This window comes from Xenopus tropicalis, chromosome 2 (assembly GCF_000004195.4).
Source record: "Xenopus tropicalis strain Nigerian chromosome 2, UCB_Xtro_10.0, whole genome shotgun sequence".
Taxonomy (NCBI): domain Eukaryota; kingdom Metazoa; phylum Chordata; class Amphibia; order Anura; family Pipidae; genus Xenopus; species Xenopus tropicalis.
Window position 1 is genome coordinate 156,450,170 of NC_030678.2, and position 19,764 is coordinate 156,469,933.

At 43.7% G+C, this 19,764-nt stretch overlaps 1 protein-coding gene and 1 long non-coding RNA gene across 2 annotated transcripts in view; one reads left to right on the forward strand and one right to left on the reverse strand.

The window, feature by feature from the left end:
- Positions 1-5,581: 5,581 nt before the first annotated feature.
- On the forward strand, positions 5,582-13,031 carry LOC116408896. Its single transcript, XR_004221390.1, has 2 exons — positions 5,582-5,623; positions 12,685-13,031. It is a non-coding gene; the product is annotated as an uncharacterized LOC116408896 (long non-coding RNA).
- Positions 10,050-19,764, reverse strand: part of LOC108645269 — a 31,671-nt gene continuing 21,956 nt past the window's right edge. The window contains exons 13-40 of the mRNA XM_031897251.1: positions 19,436-19,492; positions 19,292-19,336; positions 18,824-18,859; positions 18,638-18,682; positions 18,100-18,198; positions 17,608-17,664; positions 17,467-17,508; positions 16,914-16,949; positions 16,732-16,779; positions 16,555-16,590; positions 16,360-16,443; positions 16,108-16,155; positions 15,946-15,981; positions 15,748-15,831; positions 15,496-15,543; positions 15,334-15,369; positions 15,040-15,120; positions 14,685-14,720; positions 14,409-14,474; positions 14,120-14,176; positions 13,640-13,768; positions 12,895-12,999; positions 12,703-12,793; positions 12,477-12,595; positions 12,067-12,121; positions 11,499-11,577; positions 10,731-10,882; positions 10,050-10,363 (exon numbers count right to left, since the gene is read on the reverse strand). Coding sequence (XP_031753111.1) covers positions 10,732-10,882; positions 11,499-11,577; positions 12,067-12,121; positions 12,477-12,595; positions 12,703-12,793; positions 12,895-12,999; positions 13,640-13,768; positions 14,120-14,176; positions 14,409-14,474; positions 14,685-14,720; positions 15,040-15,120; positions 15,334-15,369; positions 15,496-15,543; positions 15,748-15,831; positions 15,946-15,981; positions 16,108-16,155; positions 16,360-16,443; positions 16,555-16,590; positions 16,732-16,779; positions 16,914-16,949; positions 17,467-17,508; positions 17,608-17,664; positions 18,100-18,198; positions 18,638-18,682; positions 18,824-18,859; positions 19,292-19,336; positions 19,436-19,492 — 1,806 coding nt within the window. The 3' untranslated portion in view covers positions 10,050-10,363; position 10,731. The remainder of the gene's footprint in view (positions 10,364-10,730; positions 10,883-11,498; positions 11,578-12,066; positions 12,122-12,476; positions 12,596-12,702; positions 12,794-12,894; positions 13,000-13,639; positions 13,769-14,119; positions 14,177-14,408; positions 14,475-14,684; positions 14,721-15,039; positions 15,121-15,333; positions 15,370-15,495; positions 15,544-15,747; positions 15,832-15,945; positions 15,982-16,107; positions 16,156-16,359; positions 16,444-16,554; positions 16,591-16,731; positions 16,780-16,913; positions 16,950-17,466; positions 17,509-17,607; positions 17,665-18,099; positions 18,199-18,637; positions 18,683-18,823; positions 18,860-19,291; positions 19,337-19,435; positions 19,493-19,764) is intronic.

The window sequence follows — 19,764 nt, forward strand, 5'->3', positions numbered from 1 at the left end:
CTGAAGAGTCTGTAACTAAAGAATCTAAGGAACAAACAAAGGGCCATGAGGGGAGAGGGACTCTCTGCTGAACCTAGCCTGGAATAGAGGCCATGAGAGTAATTCACAGGTGACTTCTAACACCTTTGTATGTTACAGCAGGGTGTATATTATTTTCTGTAAAGTTTCACTGTCATGTGACAAAAGTGACATCATTTTAATGGTGACATGCCTAAGCAGCATTTATAAGGATTTGTTGTTACAGGTTACATGTGACTTGTGCTTATTATAAGGGGAAAATATAGTAAAGAAGTCTGTGTCATTTTTAAGGCAAAAGGCGCAGGTTACAACATTATTTGTAACCCCCCAGTATATACATAAGGGTTTCTCAGCCTGTAGGCCCTGCCCCTCCCCCCTGGGGCTGGATTGCTCGGTTCCTTCCTTTAGTTCTACATCTACCTCTGATTTAGAGTCCCAGGTTTTACCATCTCAAGATGAGTGGAGGGGAGCAGCCAAGCCAGACATGAGTTATAAAGGTTTAGGGTAGGAGGCCATTGCCAAAGCTAATACCATATGCATATCTTCTGGGCTTCTGAAAGACCAAGTCCTAAGGCTACACCCTGGCTCTCTACCAAGGCAACAGTGTTGTAGTCAGTTGAGTTGGGTCTTGTAGGATACAGCGTTCCCTAACATTCTAAATGTCCATAGGAATGTGTGTGTGTCAACTAAAAACATCTGTGCTGCTTATTCTTATGGGGAATCTGTACCCAACACCTCCTAGTGACTTTGCCCTATGAAACTACAGTTAGGCGACCTGCGGAGGTTTCCTTCCCACAAACCGGGGGCCCAGGCGAGATATGTGCTGTTTATGGAAGTGACTGTGGGCAGAGCAATGCTTCATCCAAGAACAATAGAGATTTTTGTTGTGGTTAGTATGTGCCGAGGCTCGGTGCGTTGCCAGCGGTGCTTAATTCAGGCTTGGGAGCATTACCCGGCAAGGGCTGTAACTGATTAACAGCTCCTGATTGGGGAATAAATCTGGCTCCTGTTATTGTACCTCCTGCCCCGGTGTGAGCTCTGTCCGGGCTCTTGTTTTGCTTTCCCAATAGCACAGTAAATATGCAAGCGTGTAGTTACATCTCTGGATTTGCTCTCTGGCCTATTAATCAGCCAAACTGTAGGGTAATCTTGCCGGCCTGCAAACTGAGCCCCTTTCATTGAAAAACTCTGGAAATGTTGTGTTTTGAATTGTTTCCCAAAATTTCCACCCACCCTAAAAATATCCTCTAAAGATCCCCTGCCCGGCTTCATGCGTTCTTTCATATAAGCAGCGCACAAGGCGTTCATGTTTTGCTCATTTAGCCAATATGGGCTCGACTGCTGCCTTGTTTGTATTGTAATTTCATGTCCAGCTTCTATTAAAGGAAAAGTAACACAAAAAGTTTTAAAGTAAAAAATCTATTCTACCCTGCCCCAATAATTGCCCTATCCTGCACACCGTTTATTATTTTGAATGCTTTATTAGAAAATACCTGCTAAAACTTGGCTTCCGGTCATTTGAAATAAGGCGATACGGCGATGCAGGGCAGAATCCACTATGCGCCGATCGATTGATCAGTCCTAGCCTTCCTTCTGTATAGGAAAGAGTCAGGCTAGGATCGATCAATCCAGTCTTAACAACAAACTCTTAGGAGAAACAAAAGCTCACTGCTCATCACTTTGTTTTACAGGGGCAAGCAGGAGAGTGAGCTATGGAGTTCCATGGACAACAAACGAGGCACAAAGAAGGTCCAGCCAATGGCAGCCGGGATCCCAAGCCAATCAGTCGACGCAGCTCATTGTTTCTGAATCTGAGGTCGCCCCTACCCCGATGCTCACATGGTTGAGAGTATGACGTTACTCTGTAATGGCTGTGGGAATGGCACAATAGCTAATTCTCAAGCTATAGATAATGGCGACACAAGAACTTTAGCTGATGGCACCGGCCATGGTGGCGAATCCAGCACCAACAACAAGATCTGCACGATGATAATCAGAACTCCTCTAAGCTTGTCTACTTTTTTTACCACCTTGAAACAAAGGACCAACCTGAATAATGACGTCCCCGTTCCATGATGGCTGTGGGCAACTCGTCAGCCTTGGAATCCGGCGTGCCTATGGATCTGCCCATATTAATTAACCCAGTACAGACAAAACCTATACATCGCAGAGCCCCCTCAGGCCCTTGTCATGAGTTGGCCAGGAGCCCAGTAACTGTGAAATCATAGTGAGAGACTTATAAGGCAGTCAGGTTATTTACAAGAGGTTATTTAACAGACATAAAGTGCAACAGCAAGAAAAGAGGGGGAGTAGGTGCACATCTCTGGCCCCTGAGGAATCCCATAGAAGTAGGCCCAACAGTCGCTTGCATGATGATCCTGGGGGCATACCTGGATAACAGTTGACAAAACCTCACCCCCCCACATTTATTAATAGTATACAAGTTGCTAATGATTTATTGATACATTTTTGGTGTGGGAATGATCCCATAAGTAAAATACTGACAAAAGAGGGTCACATAGCAATTCTACATATTTCACCCACTGTCAAAACATTAATGTCGGGCAATGTTCCTGTAGTTCTCTTCTCAAAACATTCTTGATCATTGTGTGCCAATAACAGTTACTCAATAAACTTGTACAGCAAATGTGAATCGTATGTTTTCTCATCCCTTTTCTTCTTCTAGCTCTGGGAGGAATAGAGGCGCTGCCCAGGAATATATGGAGACACAAGGGAACAGATGTAATGAGGGGCAGATAATTACAGGACACACACAGCCTACTTACAGTGGGCTCCCTTGGGGTGATACAAAACTTGCCTTAATAACAACGGGGTCACAAAATGGCACCTGCCTGCTTGCTGTCACTGTTTTTATATATGGAAGGATCTGAAATTATTTCTTAAGGTCCCCTTTAAATAAAATCTGTCTTTCAGGACTCGGATCCATTCTTCAGACTTTCATTTTACAAACTAAATGTGAAAGTGCTGGGGATATATGGATCTATATGCAGTATATATACCTGCACAGAAAGCACCATGTGCATCACTTGTATATGCTGCCAGAAGGCCCGTGGGCTCATAAAGCCTTAGCCTATACTCGAATATAAGCCGAGGTACCTAATTTTACCGAAGAAAACTGGAAAAACGTATTGACTCGAGTATAAGCCTAGGGTGGAAAATGCAGCAGCCACTGCTAAGTTTCAATAATCAAATAAATAATAAAAGGACACTCAGCGTAACCCCCTCTGAACTCTTTATAAATATATCATGTTGGCAGCTGCAGATTAGGGAAAGGTGGATGGAGGACCCTTTGACCCTCCTGCCTTGAAGAGTTACAGCACTGCTGATAACTTCAGGGAAAGAAAAATACTACAGCAGCAGACAAAAGCAGGTTTTACTATGGTGCTAGGTTAAATACATAAACAGCATGGATTTGGGGAGAGAAAAGTTTGCCTCATAGTTTACATTGTTTAACCTTTTATTATTATTTTTTTTAACTGCCCTCTCTGTCCCACTCCTGCCTGCCCTGTCTCTATGCCCCTCTGTCCCACTCCTGCCTTGCCTGCCCTGTCTCTATGCCCCTCTGTCCCACTCCTGCCTTGCCTGCCCTGTCTCTATGCCCCTCTGTCCCACTCCTGCCTTGCCTGCCCTGTCTCTATGCCCCTCTGTCCCACTCCTGCCTTGCCTGCCCTGTCTCTATGCCCCTCTGTCCCACTCCTTGCCTGCCTCGACCTGCCCTGTCTCTATGGCCCCTCTGTCCCGCTCCTGCCTGCCCGTGTCTCTATGCCCTCTGTCACCACTCCCTGCCTTGCCCTGTCTCTATGCCCCCTCTGTCCCGTCCTGCCTGCCCTGGTCTCTATGCCCCTCTGTCCCGCTCCTGCCTTTCCTGTCTCTATGCCCTCTCTGTCCCGCTTCTGCCTGCCCTGTCTCTATGCCCCTCTGTCCCGCTCCTGCCTTTCCTGTCTCTATGCCCTCTCTGTCCCACTCCTGCCTTTCCTGTCTCTATGCCCCTCTGTCCCCTCCTGCCTGCCCTGTCTCTATGCCCTCTGTCCCTCCTGCCTTCTGTCTCTATGCCCCTCGTCCCGCTCCTGCCTTCCTGTCTCTATGCCCTCTCTGTCCCACTCCTGCCTTCCCTGTCTCTATGCCCCTCTGTCCCACTCCTGCGTCCCTGTCCTCTCTATGCCCTCTCTGTCCCACTCTGCCTTTCCTGTCTCTATGCCCCTCTGTCCGCTCCTGCCTGCCCTGTCTCTATGCCTCTCTGTCCCACTCCTGCCTGCCCTGTCTCTATGCCCTCTCTGTCCCCCTCCTGCCTTTCCTGTCTCTATGCCCCTCTGTCCTGCCTGCCCTGTCTCTATGCCCTCTCCTGTCCCACTCCTGCCTTTCCTGTCTCTATGCCCCTCTGTCCCGCTCCTGCCTGCCCTGTCTCTATGACCCTCTGTCCCGCTCCTGCCTGCCCTGTCTCTATGCCCCTCTGTCCCGCTCCTGCCTGCCCTGTCTCTATGCCCCTCTGTCCCGCTCCTGCCTTTCCTGTCTCTATGCCCTCTCTGTCCCACTCCTGCCTTTCCTGTCTCTATGCCCCTCTGTCCCGCTCCTGCCTGCCCTGTCTCTATGCCCTCTCTGTCCCACTCCTGCCTTTCCTGTCTCTATGCCTCTCGGTCCCGCTCCTGCCTGCCCTGTCTCTATGCCCTCTCTGTCCCACTCCTGCCTGCCCTGTCTCTATGCCCTCTCTGTCCCGCTCCTGCCTTTCCTGTCTCTATGCCCTCTCTGTCCCGCTCCTGCCTTTCCTGTCTCTATGCCCCTCGGTCCCGCTCCTGCCTGCCCTGTCTCTATGCCCTCTCTGTCCCGCTCCTGCCTTTCCTGTCTCTATGCCCTCTCTGTCCTGCTCCTGTCTGTCCTGTCTCTATGCCCTCTCTGTCCCGCTCCTGCCTTTCCTGTCTCTATGCCCTCTCTGTCCTGCTCCTGTCTGTCCTGTCTCTATGCCCTCTCTGTCCCGCTCCTGTCTGTCCTGTCTCTATGTGCTCTCTGCCCAACTCCTGCCTGTCCTTTCTCTGTCCTTTCTCAGCAGGGGGGTGCAGCTATCAGAAAATATGGATTATAGAAATGGATCCATATCTCCGCTGCTTTAGGGTCCACATCCTCATAAATCACATAGGATTTTATGAGGAAGCCGCAGGCTTCACAATGATACGAAACAGGGGCAGCCTATACCCCTCTCTGAGCAGGAATGGGTTCTGGGGGACTGGGACATGAGACCCCCCTCATGTTTGGTATCATTTTGATCGCCCATATATAGGTTAAAACAATTCCCTACTTTCATAATAATATTGAATACTGGCAAGTACCAATACTATATGAAAAGAAACTGGCATGAGAAGTACAGCTCTCTAAAGAGGGTGGGTGGGGACCACCCAAAGGGGCCATGTGACCAGTTCCTGGGCACTCCCTCCTCATGCATACGATAATGAGGGAGGAGCCCAGTGGGGAATAAAAGCACGCATGCCCAGGTATTCTTTAGCTCATTCTGGAGGCCGCAACTTATGCATATAGTGTTGGGGGATGGGCTCAGGACTTTCAACCTCTTGCCTCAGAGGGCACAGGATATTCGGTAACGTACTTAGGATTTCTCTGTGTTTTTATTCCCTTTTATTTTTACTGTTTGTACATGTCTCTTTTGTAATATTCTTTTAATGCACTGTTTACTGTTGTAATATTAAATATAAAATTTAATAAGTTATGTCTTTCGGCTCTATATCAATTCCCATGTACCTTGTATGACTGCTCAGGCCTAGAAGTGTACTAATTGTTTGGTTGTGTGCATGCTATTAGTTAGTGGACTGTCAGTAGGGCAGTGTATATGTAAATTAACCGTGGCTGTTGGTGTGTGTGTGGAAGTAGTAGAACTATCCCTCACAGCAGTAAGAAAGTTTGTGTGCGATATATTTCAGTAATTGGGTTTCTATCGCCTGTTAATGATAGATGGTGGCAGCGAATAGTTATTTGGGGCGGTGGTTTGTTTGGGGGTGCTTGATGTTAGTCTAACCTGGGTGAAAGGTGACTGAGTGTAACCCCTTGTTTCCCATCCCGGTGTCAGGCGCGTCTCTCGCAGTGACGTCTCCCTGACAATTAACACATACCATCAAGGTCGCCATCGAGGTACATCCATATACTCCACGAGGTAGATCCATATACTCAAGTATAAGCCGAGGGTGACTTTTTCAGCACATTTTTGGTGCTGAAAAACTCTGCTTATACTCGAGTAATATTTGTGTGTAGGCGCCATCTCAGTGCATTGCGCCTGAGTCTGAGCTTTCAGAAGGAGCCAGCGCTACACATTAGAACTGCTTTCAGGTAACCTATTGTTTCTCCTACTCCCATGTAACTGGTGAAGTCCCAAGCCGGACTTGGATTTCTTACTATTGAGTTCTATTCTGATACCTACTGGCAGGGGCGGGCCAAGCCGACCGGGCGCCCTAGGCAACCCGGTCGGCCACCTCCCTCCCCCCCCACGGCGCATGTGCGCCAAAGCACTTGCGAGGGGGATGTCTGCCATCTGATTGTCATTGCCTCTGCCGCTAGTCAGTAGCGGTGGAGGCAATGACCTAAGTAGCAGAACTAGGGGTAGGCAGGAGAGGCTCCTGTCTGGCGCCCCCAAATCATTGGGCCCTAGGCAGCTGCCTCTTCTGCCTACCCCTAGTTTCGGCCCTGCTCTGTATCCCCCTACCCAATATATCAGCCTCTGTATCCCTCCTACCCAAATACATCAGCCTCTGTATCCCTCCTACCCAAATACATCAGCCTCTATATCTCCCCTTCCCAAACACATCACCCTTTGTATCTCCCAGACCCAAATACATCAGCCTCTGTATCCCTCCTATCCAAATACATCAGCCTCTGTATGTCCCCAACCCAAATACATCAGCCTCTGTATGTCCCCAACCCAAATACATCAGCCTCTGTATCTCCCCTACCCAAATACATCAGCCTCTGTATCCCTCCTACCCAAATACATCAGCCTCTGTATCCCTCCTACCCAAATACATCAGCCTCTGTATCCCTCCTACCCAAATACATCAGCCTCTGTATCTCCCCTACCCAAATACATCAGCCTCTGTATCCCTCCTACCCAAATACATCAGCCTCTGTATCCCTCCTACCCAAATACATCAGCCTCTGTATCTCCCCTACCCAAATACATCAGCCTCTGTATCTCTCATACCCAAATACATCAACCTCTGTATGTCCCCTACCAAAATACATCAACCTCTGTATGTCCCCTACCAAAATACATCAACCTCTGTATGTCCCCTACCAAAATACATCAACCTCTGTATGTCCCCTACCAAAATACATCAACCTCTGTATGTCCTCTACCCAAATACATCAGCCTCTGTATCTCCTCTTCCCAAATACATCAGCCTCTGTATCTCCTCTATCCAAATACATCAGCCTCTGTATGTCCCCTACCAAAATACATCAACCTCTGTATGTCCCCTACCCAAATACATCAGCCTCTGTATCCCTCATACCCAAATACATCAGCCTCTGTATCTCCTCTACCCAAATACATCAGCCTCTGTATCTCCTCTTCCCAAATACATCAGCCTCTGTATCTCCTCTATCCAAATACATTAACTTCTGTATCTCCTCTACCCAAATACATCAGCCTCTGTAACCCTCCTACCCAAATACATCAGCCTCTGTATCCCTCATACCCAAATACATCAGCCTCTGTATCCCTCATACCCAAATACATCAGCCTCTGTAACCCTCCTACCCAAATACATCAGCCTCTGTAACCCTCCTACCCAAATACATCAGCCTCTGTATCTCCTCTACCCAAATACATCAGCCTCTGTAACCCTCCTACCCAAATACATCAGCCTCTGTATCTCCTCTACCCAAATACATCAGCCTCTGTAACCCTCCTACCCAAATACATCAGCCTCTGTATCTCTCATACCCAAATACATCAGCCTCTGTATCCCTCCTACCCAAATACATCAGCCTCTGTATCCCCCTACCAAAATACATCAGCCTCTGTATGTTCCCTACCCAAATACATCAGCCTCTGTATCTCCTCTACCCAAATACATCAGCCTCTGTTTCCCTCCTACCCAAACACATAAGCCTCTATATCTCCCCGACCCAAATACATCAACCTCTGTATCCCCCCTACCCAAATACATCAGCTTCTGTATGTCCCCGACCCAAATACATCAGCCTCTGTATCTCCCCTACCCAAATACATCAGCCTCTGTATCTCCCCTACCCAAATACATCAGCCTCTGTATCCCCACTACCCAAATACATCAGCCTCTGTTTCCCTCATACCCAAATACATAAACTTCTATATCTCCCCTTCCCAAATACATCAGCCTCTGTATCTCCCCAACCCAAATATATCAGCCTCTGTATCTCCCCAACCCAAATATATCAGCCTCTGTATCTCCCCTACCCAAATACATCAGCCTCTGTATGTTCCCTACCCAAATACATCAGCTTCTGTTTCCCTCATACCCAAATACATCAGCCTCTGTATCTCCCCTTCCCAAATACATCAGCCTCTGTATCTCCCCGACCCAAATAGATCAACCTCTGTAGCTCCCCAACCGAAATACATCAGCCTCTGTATCCCTCCTACCCAAATACATCAGCCTCTGTATCTCCCCTACCCAAATACATCAGCCTCTGTATCTCCCTACCCAAATACATCAGCCTCTGTATCTCCCCTATGCAAATACATCAGCTTCTTTATCTTCCTGACCCAAATACATCAGCCTCTGTATCTCCCCGACCCAAATACATCAGCCTCTGTATCTCCCCGACCAAAATCACATCACCGTCTGTATCTCCCTGACCCAAATACATCAGCCTCTGTTTCCCTCCTACCCAAATACATCAGCCTCTGTATCAGGGGCAGGCCAAGCCGACCAGACACCCTAGGCAACTCGGTCAGCCACCTCCCCCCCACAGTGCATGCGCGCCAAAGCACATGCGAGGGTGGTCTACGATCTGATCCTGACTAGCGGCAGGGGCAATGACAATGTAGCAGGACTAGGGGTAGGCAGGAGAGGCTCCTGTCTGGCACCCCCCAATCGTTGTGCACTAGGCAGCTGCCTCTTCTGCCTACCCCTAGTTCTGGCCCTGTGTATAGATAGATAGGTCAGTATGGGTATGTATGTGAGTGGATAGATAGGTTAGTATGGGTCTGTATGTGAGTGGATAGATAGGTCAGTGTGGGTCTGTATGTGAGTGGATAGATAGGTCAGTATGGGTCTGTATGTGAGTGTATAGATAGGTCAGTATGGGTCTGTATGTGAGTGGATAGATAGGTCGGTATGGGTCTGTATGTGAGTGGATAGATAGGTCGGTATGGGTCTGTATGTGAGTGGATAGATAGGTCAGTGTGGGTCTGTATGTGAGTGGATAGATAGGTCAGTGTGGGTCTGTATGTGAGTGGATAGATAGGTCAGTGTGGGTCTGTATGTAAGTGGATAGATAGGTCAGTGTGGGTCTGTATGTGAGTGGATAGATAGGTCATTGTGGGTCTGTATGTGAGTGGATAGATAGGTCAGTGTGGGTCTGTATGTAAGTGGATAGATAGGTCAGTGTGGGTCTGTATGTGAGTGGATAGATAGGTCAGAATGGGTCTGTATGTGAGTGGATAGATAGGTCAGTGTGGGTCTGTATGTGAGTGGATAGATAGGTCAGTGTGGGGTTGAGTGTGCTGGGTTTACCTGGAAGGGTTGAACTTGATGGTCCTTTTTCAACCCTATGTAACTATGTGTGTAGCATCAATAATGGCATTAGTGACTATTCTGCTTCCTTCAAGTAAAGATAATGATGGAACCCACTAGGATAAGCCAGGAATCACCAGGAGGACCAGGCTGGATAAAACAAGCACAGTAAGGGGGTTTATGGGATTCAGTCTCTAACTTCTCTCATTAAAGGGATGATGGGTATGAGCCAACAGTGGGCTTGGAGGTGATTCTGACTGGCTCCCTAATAAAAAAAAACACAACACAGGCCAATATCATTTAAAGATGGAATGTTTATTGTATACATTTATTAATATACAATAAGCAAAGCATTTATGTCATAAATACATTCTTCTTTGCAAATGTAAACAAAGAATAAAACATGACAATAAATGCCATACTTATGACAATCTTCTTAGATGCATTTGTTAGAAGATGCTGTTGTTCATCAAGAAGCCAACACGAAGGGCTGCCAACGGGACCAAGATGTTATGCAGGGGTCCAAAGACGGTATTTAGGACCCCTGTTGTGCCCCAGTCCCTCCCCCGTTGGCAGCCAAGTTGCTTTATGGCTTCGGGGATTCAGGCCTAAGGAAAGATTGCTCAACGTTAGCCATAGAGTAGCTGTTTGTAATAATTCTGCAATTTGTTCATTTTTATTATTTGCATTTAAAATTTTTGCCATTTCATGCTCTATAACATGCTAATTTAAAGGCCAACTACAACTATTTAATAATAACATGTTCTCCCATCACAGCTTGTTTGACTGTCCCCTAGATTTGGCTTAGTTTAGTAACCTCTGCCCTAATACAATCTAAGCCTTTATTACTGGCGGCTTTAGTTACAGAATGATTGTGTATGTGGGAAAGCCAGAGAATATTATATAAATAATAGCAGTAGTTGGTTATAGTCTATACATCAAGGGAACTATAATGAGAATGAGGGGTTCCCCTACCTCACTGCACATGTCTCATGAGGCTCCTTTTTACACCCCTTTCATCCCAGAGCTCTGAGATAAAGGGGTGCGCAAGAAGCTGCCTCGCACTTGGCCGTCTCTCTGCACTCTTCTGCAGGCACTCACTCACAAAACAATGGAAGTTCTTACTCCTGGAAAAAATTAAACAAAGTCAAAATTATACTTGTTCATGTTATATTATATCTAATTTTATAGAATCAGCACAGCCAAGTGCCCAGACTGGGGCTAAAAATGGCCCTGGTGTTTCAAATACACAGAAACCCAATAAATAATGACCTGTCTATGGCATCTTACAGCAGCCCCTCTGGCATTTGTCAGCCCAGTTCTGCCCTCACTCCTTTCCCATTTATCCCCCTTCCTTATTTCACCCCATATCACAATATCCTCCTTCACCATAACTTCTGCCATGCCTATTTCCCCACATTCCCAGACTTTCCCATTTACACAACCCCCTCACTCCATGTCCATTTCCCCCCTCTCCCCCTCACTTCCTTGTCCATTTCCCCACCCTCTCCCCCTCACTTCCTTGTCCATTTCCCCACCCTCTCCCCCTCACTTCCTTGTCCATTTCCCCACCCTCTCCCCCTCACTTCCTTGTCCATTTCCCCACCCTCTCCCCCTCACTTCCTTGTCCATTTCCCCACCCTCTCCCCCTCACTTCCTTGTCCATTTCCCCACTCTCTCCCCCTCACTTCCTTGTCCATTTCCCCCTCAATCTCTTTCCCTGTTTCAGTGGAAATGACTCACCATTTTTCCTGTGCTAATGTTGGAGCGGGACCGTGAATGACACGCCTGATGAGTTTTGCTCTGGGAAGTTTGCTGAATGCTAGGTTATAAGAAAACACGGCATGAGAATATGATGAGTGACAAATACAACTTATGGACGGTGATTTACTCAATTGTGTTTTTTTTCCTTGTGTTTTCAAGGAATCAGAAAAAAATATGTTATTAAAAACTCGATTTTTCAAAACGTGCATTTAAAACAGCATGACAATGGAAATTACACCACTCACTGACTTACACAGGAGCTCGCTAGTTTTTAGCTAATTTTTTTTCATTCTTGTTTCCTAGATTCTCTAAATTGGTAAATTTTTGAGCTCAAAAAATCAAATACTTAAAAATTCAAATTCAAGGTTTTTATGCCTCAAACGATTGTGTATATATTTTGTGGAAATAATTTAAATTCAAATTTTAGTAAATCAGACCCTTAGTTGTTAATATTTAATAATATTTCATGTTACAACATAACACGCCCTCTGACCCTTCTACTAACAGTTACGCAGTATAATACACACACACACTAGGGTTTACTTACGGAGATGTCCTTCAGCCATATAGATGGCCGCAATCCCCAAGGACCAGATGTCGGCCTGAATATTAAATTAAGAGGAAAAGACAACTATTAGAGAAGAATATACACAGGGGCACATGATAATAAATCTGAGAGTCGTGTGTGTTACATGGAGTTGAAAACCCCCATAAAGTGTAAGAAGTTAAAGGGACTTAGTGTCTTATATTCTTATTCCCTGCACTTTAAATGCATTTCACTCTCTTCAGATTTCCCTCTCATATCACGGGAACCACATTACAGCTTTGGGTTTGCTGTTATGAGAGGGGCATGTAAGTGAGTGAGCAGAACATTCCATGCAGTTCACCTTGTGTACGCTACATACATTGCTCTCATTAACTCTAAAATAGAAAGCAAGAGAGAAGACATCACAATACCTTAAAATCATATTCAGTGCTGGGTTTTTCAAAATTAGCGAGCACTTCTGGCGCCATGTATGGCAAAGGGCCAGATGTGCTACTGCTTCTTGCTCCCAGCGTGGCAATGGTAAACTCACCTGAAATTGTATGACAAAAGCAGGAATGTTAATGTTCATATATAAATACAACCCCAACAATAAACAACACGAATATCCATTTTTTTCAGATTCGAAGCGTCACTTACAGATTTTCACATCTGCGCTTGAGGTGATGACCATATTTTTCAAGCTCAGGTCATGAAGCATTACCTCTTGCCTTTCAAGATGGTACAGGCCCTGGGAAAAGAATAAAGCAAAAGTGAAAATATAAATATTTTTCATGTTTAATTAATTAGATATATCCAGAATAGCACCGAGGAGCATTGCACGTGACATACCTTCAATATCTCCTTACAAATGTAGGAGATCCAGCCCTGACCAAAGGATTTCTTGGTGTTGATTAGAGACTGCACTGTTTCACCAGTACAAATCTCAGTAGAAATCTACAATACAAATAAAGAATATTTGAAACATAGATTTGCGTAGGTCTGTCCTACTATTTTTTGTGGCTGCAAGTGAGATATAAATTTAGCACAAATAAAGAGGTACATATGCTCATAATAAGAAAAGGTTTTCATCAAATCTCACCCATAGTATAGTTGGGCCCAAGTGCTCATGCCCCAGACCTTCAGCTAGAGGAAGCCATCATGGATATATCACAAACAATAGGCAGGCACTCCGGGATTCAAGTAGAAAGAATGGCAGAAGTTCACAAAAAGTGATGTAAAATCACAGCATATTTATTAAACTAACACATGATACAGCAAGCCTTGCTGTATCACATGATACAGGCTTGCTGTATCATGTGTTAGTTTAATAAATATACTGTGTTAGTTTAATAAATATACTGTGATTTTACATCACTTTTTGTGAACTTCTGCCATTCTTTCTACTTGAATCCCGGAGTGCCTGCTTATTATTTGTGATGTATCTATGCAAGTGAGATATAGGCAACACAAACATTCTGGGTGTGACTGTAGCATCAGGTGCTACTGAGAAGTGGTCACACGTGCTGGACCATTTTTTATAATAAATATATTAGGTGCATAAGTGTGTTACCTATCTGAATAAATCCGTACTTACCCATAGTCCTTCATATGGAGAAGCTCTAACAGAGGCGGTGTAATAAAACGCCCCATAAAAGTCCGAGATGTTCCTGTGGCCGGTGATCTTCTCAAGTACCTCAATTTCATTGAGGATTTTATTCTGCTTCTAGTTTCAAGCAAAAGAAACAAAGTAAATAAAATGGACACATTTACCATTTCAGATACCCCAGCCTAACTTATAGTTGTGAATAATGACAGCTTTGTAATACTCCTACATGAGAATTGCCCAATATGACTCTCTCGGTTATTTTATTTCCTATATCCCATAAAGTATTCAATCGGTATTTGCTACTTATTTTTACATTTACATAGTTATTAGGGGTCGGGGTATTTCATTGATTGGTGCCAAAATGGGAACACACTGATAGCTGGTTAGCAAGTTCTTCTACTAATAACCATAATGTAGGTGTAACAAAAGGCTAATTAGTATCTAATTAATCATATAAGGACACATTACCTCCACGTCCTGGATGATAGTAATGGCCACCTCCTTCTTTTGGCTGCGGAGCCATGCCTGTAACAAAAAGTAGGGAAAGAAGCTCTGTGATCATTACTAATGGAGCAGTATGGGAAAGCAAACAGATATAGCGTGTGGTAATGGGAAGGTTTATTGGCAGCTTCAGAACCACAAGAAAAACACAAAAATAGGGACAACGCTAGAGAGTTCAAGCAATAGGCAACATTACAGAGTCACCCAAAAGCATGAGACAGAATACACTATTTTATCACTGAGTAAAATATCTTACAACATAAATGACTCCATTGGGGTCCTCTCCGACGGGCTCCCCTAATTTTAGGAATCTTCCGGGTTCCTAAAAAATAAAATACTATTTGAAAGCACAATAACTACAATATTAAACTAATATAATGCAGTTGCACCTTTCCAACATGAGGGAAGCGCAGGAGGTGTAGGGGGAAACTGGGAAATGGAGGGGAGAACAAGGGCTGGAATATTTAAGTATCCATGACAGTTGTGCTACTGCATCTTTTAATGTTCCAAAATACAGTTTTACAGTGCTTACTGGAAATTTCTCCGCAAGTGAGGCTGTTTCATGCTCCTGGGAAAGAAAAAAAAGTTTAATCAGATCAACATATTTTGTGGAACTGCTAAAACTTTCCTTGAAGGGCAAGGAAAGGTTAATTTACTGGGTGGCACCAATGTTAGTTAATGCAGCCAGGCTCACATATTGAGCTGAGAAATCATCTGTATAAACAATCCCCTGTCTCACCCCAAGCTGAAGAATTAGACTTTGAGATAAGAGTAGCTTATCATACAGAAGGATTAACAAAGGGGATACAGGCCCTTAAAATATAATCTGATAAAAATGATTAATTAGATCTTTCTGCTCAAACTTCATTAAAGGCTTTGAGGCTCACCTTGGTGTTTTGAGCACCCACTTGCTCTGCCTCAGGGACTTCAGGCTGGCAAATGTTAGAGCCAGATTCCTGTGGTGTCTCCTATTTAGGAGAAAGAAAAATATGATTGTTAGATGAACTGAACCCTTGATCATAAAACAACCAAAGTTTTATGTTTGTGCCCATGAACAAGGGGAGAAAGCAGAACTGTGGAGCTGGGTAGGGGGTTGTCATGTTTGGCTGTGTCCTTTATACTGGGCTTCATATTCAGTTTTAAAAAGTATTTTGGGATTTTGACATATGATTTCTTCTTACCTGGCAGGTTTCAGGAGTGGGGACCTCTGGAGTCTCCTGGTTATGAAAGGGAAAGAAAAAGATGTTGAACATTGTATTATTTCTGTTGTAAAGCAGCTAAAATACAATGTTGCATAAAATATAGTTTTTTATTTGCCCCTTCTCTCCCTCTCTTTTCCTTACCTGGCAGATGTTTGTGCCTGACTCCATAGTCTCCTCTGGTGTTTCCTCCTAAGAGAGATAAAATTCATTATCTGATTAACTGCCTGAGGAACCCTCTGTATAAACAAACCACTCTCTTCCCCAAGCAGGATCATTAGGCTTTGAGATAAGAGCAGCTCATTATACAAAAGGATTATAAAAGAGGTATACTGCCCCTTTAAATGTTTATTGGTGACGATTTAGTAATATCTCTGGTTAAATCTCATTAATTACCTGATGGCCTTCTACACTCATTTGCATCAGAGCTTCTTCTCTGATGCATCTCTCGTACCAGGAATTGTATTCCCAGTCCAATTCCTAGTTAAAAGAGATACAATATGTTGTTATATGAACATAAACCTCTAGCTTGAAAAAGAAAGCCCTTAAAGACAGAATTAGCCCACTGCTCAGGCTCATATGATTTCTCCTTACCTGGCAGGTCTTAGGATCGGGGACCTCTGGAGTCTCCTGGTTAAGGAAAGGAAAGTAAAACATGTTGAACATTGTGTTATTTCTGTTGTAAAGGAGCTAAAATACAATGATGCATAAAATGTACTTTTTTATTTGCCCCTTCTCTCCCTCTATTATGCTTACCTGGCAGATGTCCGGGCCTGACTCCATGGCCTTCTCTCGTGTTTCCTCCTAAGAGAGACAAAGTTCATTATCTGATTAACTGCCTGAGGAACCCTCTGTATAAACAAACCACTCTCTTCCCCAAGCTGAATCATTAGGCTTTGAGATAAGAGCAGCTCATTATACAAAAGGATTATAAAAGAGGTATACTGCCCCTTTAAATGTTTATTGCTAAAGATTTAGTAATATCTCTGCTTAAATCTCATTAAATACCTGAAGGCCTTCTTCACTCATTTGCATCAGGGCCTCCTCCCTGATGCAACGCTCGTACCAGGAATTGTATTCCCAGTCCAATTCCTAGTTAAAAGAGATACAATATGTTGTTATATAAACGTAAACCTCTAGCTTAAAGACAGCCCTTAAAGACAGAATTATCCCACTGCTCAGGCTCATATGATTTCTCCTTACCTGGCAGAGATCGGGTGCAGGGACCTCTGGAGTCTCCTGGTTAAGAAAGGGAAAGAAAAACATGTTGAACATTTTATTATTTCTGTTGTAAAGAAGCTAAAATGATGCATAATATGTACAGTGATTTTTATTTGCCCCCTCTCTTATTTGCCCCTGCTCTCCCTCTCTTATGCTTACCTGGCAGATGTCCGTGCCCGACTCCAAGTCCTGCCCTGGTGTCTCCTCCTAAGAGGAATAAAGTTCATTATCTGATTAACTTTCTATGACTTTGTAGTTCAGTATCTATAATAGACCTTGTATAAAAAGCAAATTATCTCAACTTTAGAAAATCAAACCATGTCTGTTTCTTTACTACTTACCTGGCAGGTGTTATAGCCAGGGTCTTCTGGAGGTTCCTGGTTAAAAGATAAAAGTTATCAAATCAGCTTAACTCTGAAAAAGTCAACATATTGACTTATTTTTAATTTTTTGGTAGTTTTTTTTTATTTTGGCAGCATTGCCAAATCCACCTGATGGTAACAAGAGGAAAATAGATCAAACCCACCCATCTCTGGTAAGTGGGGGGTAGGGGTATAACTATACTATGCACAGATTCATATGTGGATGTCAATCATATCTATATCCAACATTTAGGTAAATTGGTTATGGGATCTATTATCCAGAAACCCATTATCCAAAAAGCTCTGAATTGCAGGTAGGCCATTGCCCGCAGACTCCATTTTAACAACTAAAACATATTTGTGCTCTACCTTGTACAAGGTAAAAACTGATAAGCAACAGATGCTGATAAGTTAGCACCATTATTGGTAAATAAGCTATAATCATAACCCTTTACAGAGATTATTCATGAACCCTGTGGCTTAAAGAGAAACTAAGGCCTTTTGGGACACTGCACAACTCTTTGCTAGTTACCTCACAGGTGTCGGGGTGAGGGTCTGTTTCTTCCATCATGTTCTGGTTAAGAGAGAAAATATTATTTTATAAGATCAGCTCAGTTCAGAAGAGAATATGATAAAATACACTTTTTTCATTCATTTGTTATTTTCTGCTTACCTGGAAGTGGCAGGGGCTGGGGTTAGAGCTCTCCTGCCTCATTGGTGGTTGTTCAGCCTGGTTAAGACAGAAAAAAGGTCACAAACTAATACTGTAAAGTTTTCTTTTTATTGTATCGGTTCTGCTCAATAAAAAATATTCTGAAATAAAAATTGTATAGCGACAACTGAGGCACTGTCAATTCAAAGTAGTAATAAATTCATCATTTTAAAGGCAGGGTTTTTTTTCTACAATTCAAGCTCAGTGTCAAAATATTACCAAATTTGTTAGGCACAAGTGCACTGCATGTATTCGGGGGGGTCACTGGGGAAACCTTGGCGCTACCACCAGCTTGAGGATGGAGGTAACACCAGGGTTCCCCTCAATCAATATAAAGGTGATGTTACTTTATGGAATGAAAGGCCTATCATCCAATGTAAGTAATCACTAAAGGTGAGTGTATGTTTAATCTTGAAACAAAATGACTTTCAGAAGATATAATTAAGCACAAACCTCATTATAGGCTGTTGGATCCTCCTCGATGGTGTGAGGATCCTCTTGCTCAGAGAGCTCAGGCAGGCAGGTATTATTGCCGCATTCCTGAGGTCTCTCCTATTTAGCGGGGAAAAAATTGGTTGTTAGATGAACGGAACCAACTAGATTAAAGAAGAACTGCAACACCCATACTCCTACGTTTCCCCCAAAATGAAAGAAATCAGAGCTACATGGCGGGGTGAATGGTTGTTATGTTTGGTTGTGGCCTTTCTGTTTACACCCTCACAGCTCTGATCATTGCACAGATTTAAAACCAACTAGGGCCTTGGGTTTCAGTGGGAATGTTCTAGAAGGGCAATGGGATCTGTGGAGGATCTGAGAGGATGTAACAGAGGTAAAACATGGTGACCAACCATCCTATTAAGCATTTGTCACTTAGGTGGGGAATGGGGGCTACATGGGAGTTTGGGTGATGTGGTTGGATAGGGGTCCTGTACAGGGGCCCAAATAGGTTTAAAACGGTTAATATACAATAATACAATTGATTGCTGGTTACCTCGCAGGTCTCCTGCTGAGGGTCATCACAGACCTCCAAGGTTTCCTAGTTAATATAGAAAACATAAATTTTAGAAGATCAACTTATTTCAGTAGAGAATGTGATAAAACAAACCTGTTAAATAACTAAAAATAGTTTACAGCACAAAACACTGCAAAGTTTGGAAAAGTTTCCCTTTCTGCTTACCTTGGAGCTGCTCTCCTCAGCTTCCTTTTGAAATTCCTGGTTAAAAGACAAGAAAATACTATTACCTCTAATAAATGGCTTTAATTTGTGCAACAACTGCACCCATTTTTGCTCAGCCCCAAATACAGTTGTAAATGAGCCCTTCTGTCTGCCTATTACAAAGTGACACAGTGGTACTAATTTACTTATATATGGACTGAATTGTGTGTTTTAACCATAGCAACACATCATATCTATGTTTTAAACCTCTAACTTGTACAAGGTAAAAACTGCTAAGAAACAGATGCTGTTTGGTCAGTATGGGCAACTGTATTTGAGCAAGTTAGCACCTATATTGGTAAATAAGCTATACTGTTGGGTAAATATTATCTTTATCCCTTACAGAAATTATTTATGAACCCTGTCGCTTAAAGAGAAACTAAGCCCTTTTAAATACATTGGAAAACTGCACAATTCTTTGCTAGTTACCTCACAGCTCTCGGTGTGAGGGCCAGTACATTCTTCCATGGTGTTCTGGTTAACAGAGAAAAGGTTATGTTGTAAGATCAGCTCAGTTCAGCAGAGAATATGATAAAATAAACCATTTTTATTCATTTGTTATTTTGTGCTTACCTGGAAGTGGCAGGGGCTGATGTTATTGCTCTCCTGCTGTACTGGCTGTTCTTCCTCCTGAAAAATGGTCAAAACCAATACTGTAAGGCTCAGAGTAATACAATGCTTGAAAAAAATAAACAAGTGGGGCAATGTCAGTTAAATATTGTAATGAATTTACCATGTTTTCTCCTACAGTTCCAACTCAGAGTTAAAATATTGCATTTACTCAATTTGTTAGGCACAAGTCCACTCTATATATTCGTGGTGGCCAATAGGGAAACCTCGGCGTTACTATCAGCCTGAGGATGGAGGTAACTCCTGGATTCAGAAAATGAGGTGGGACAGAC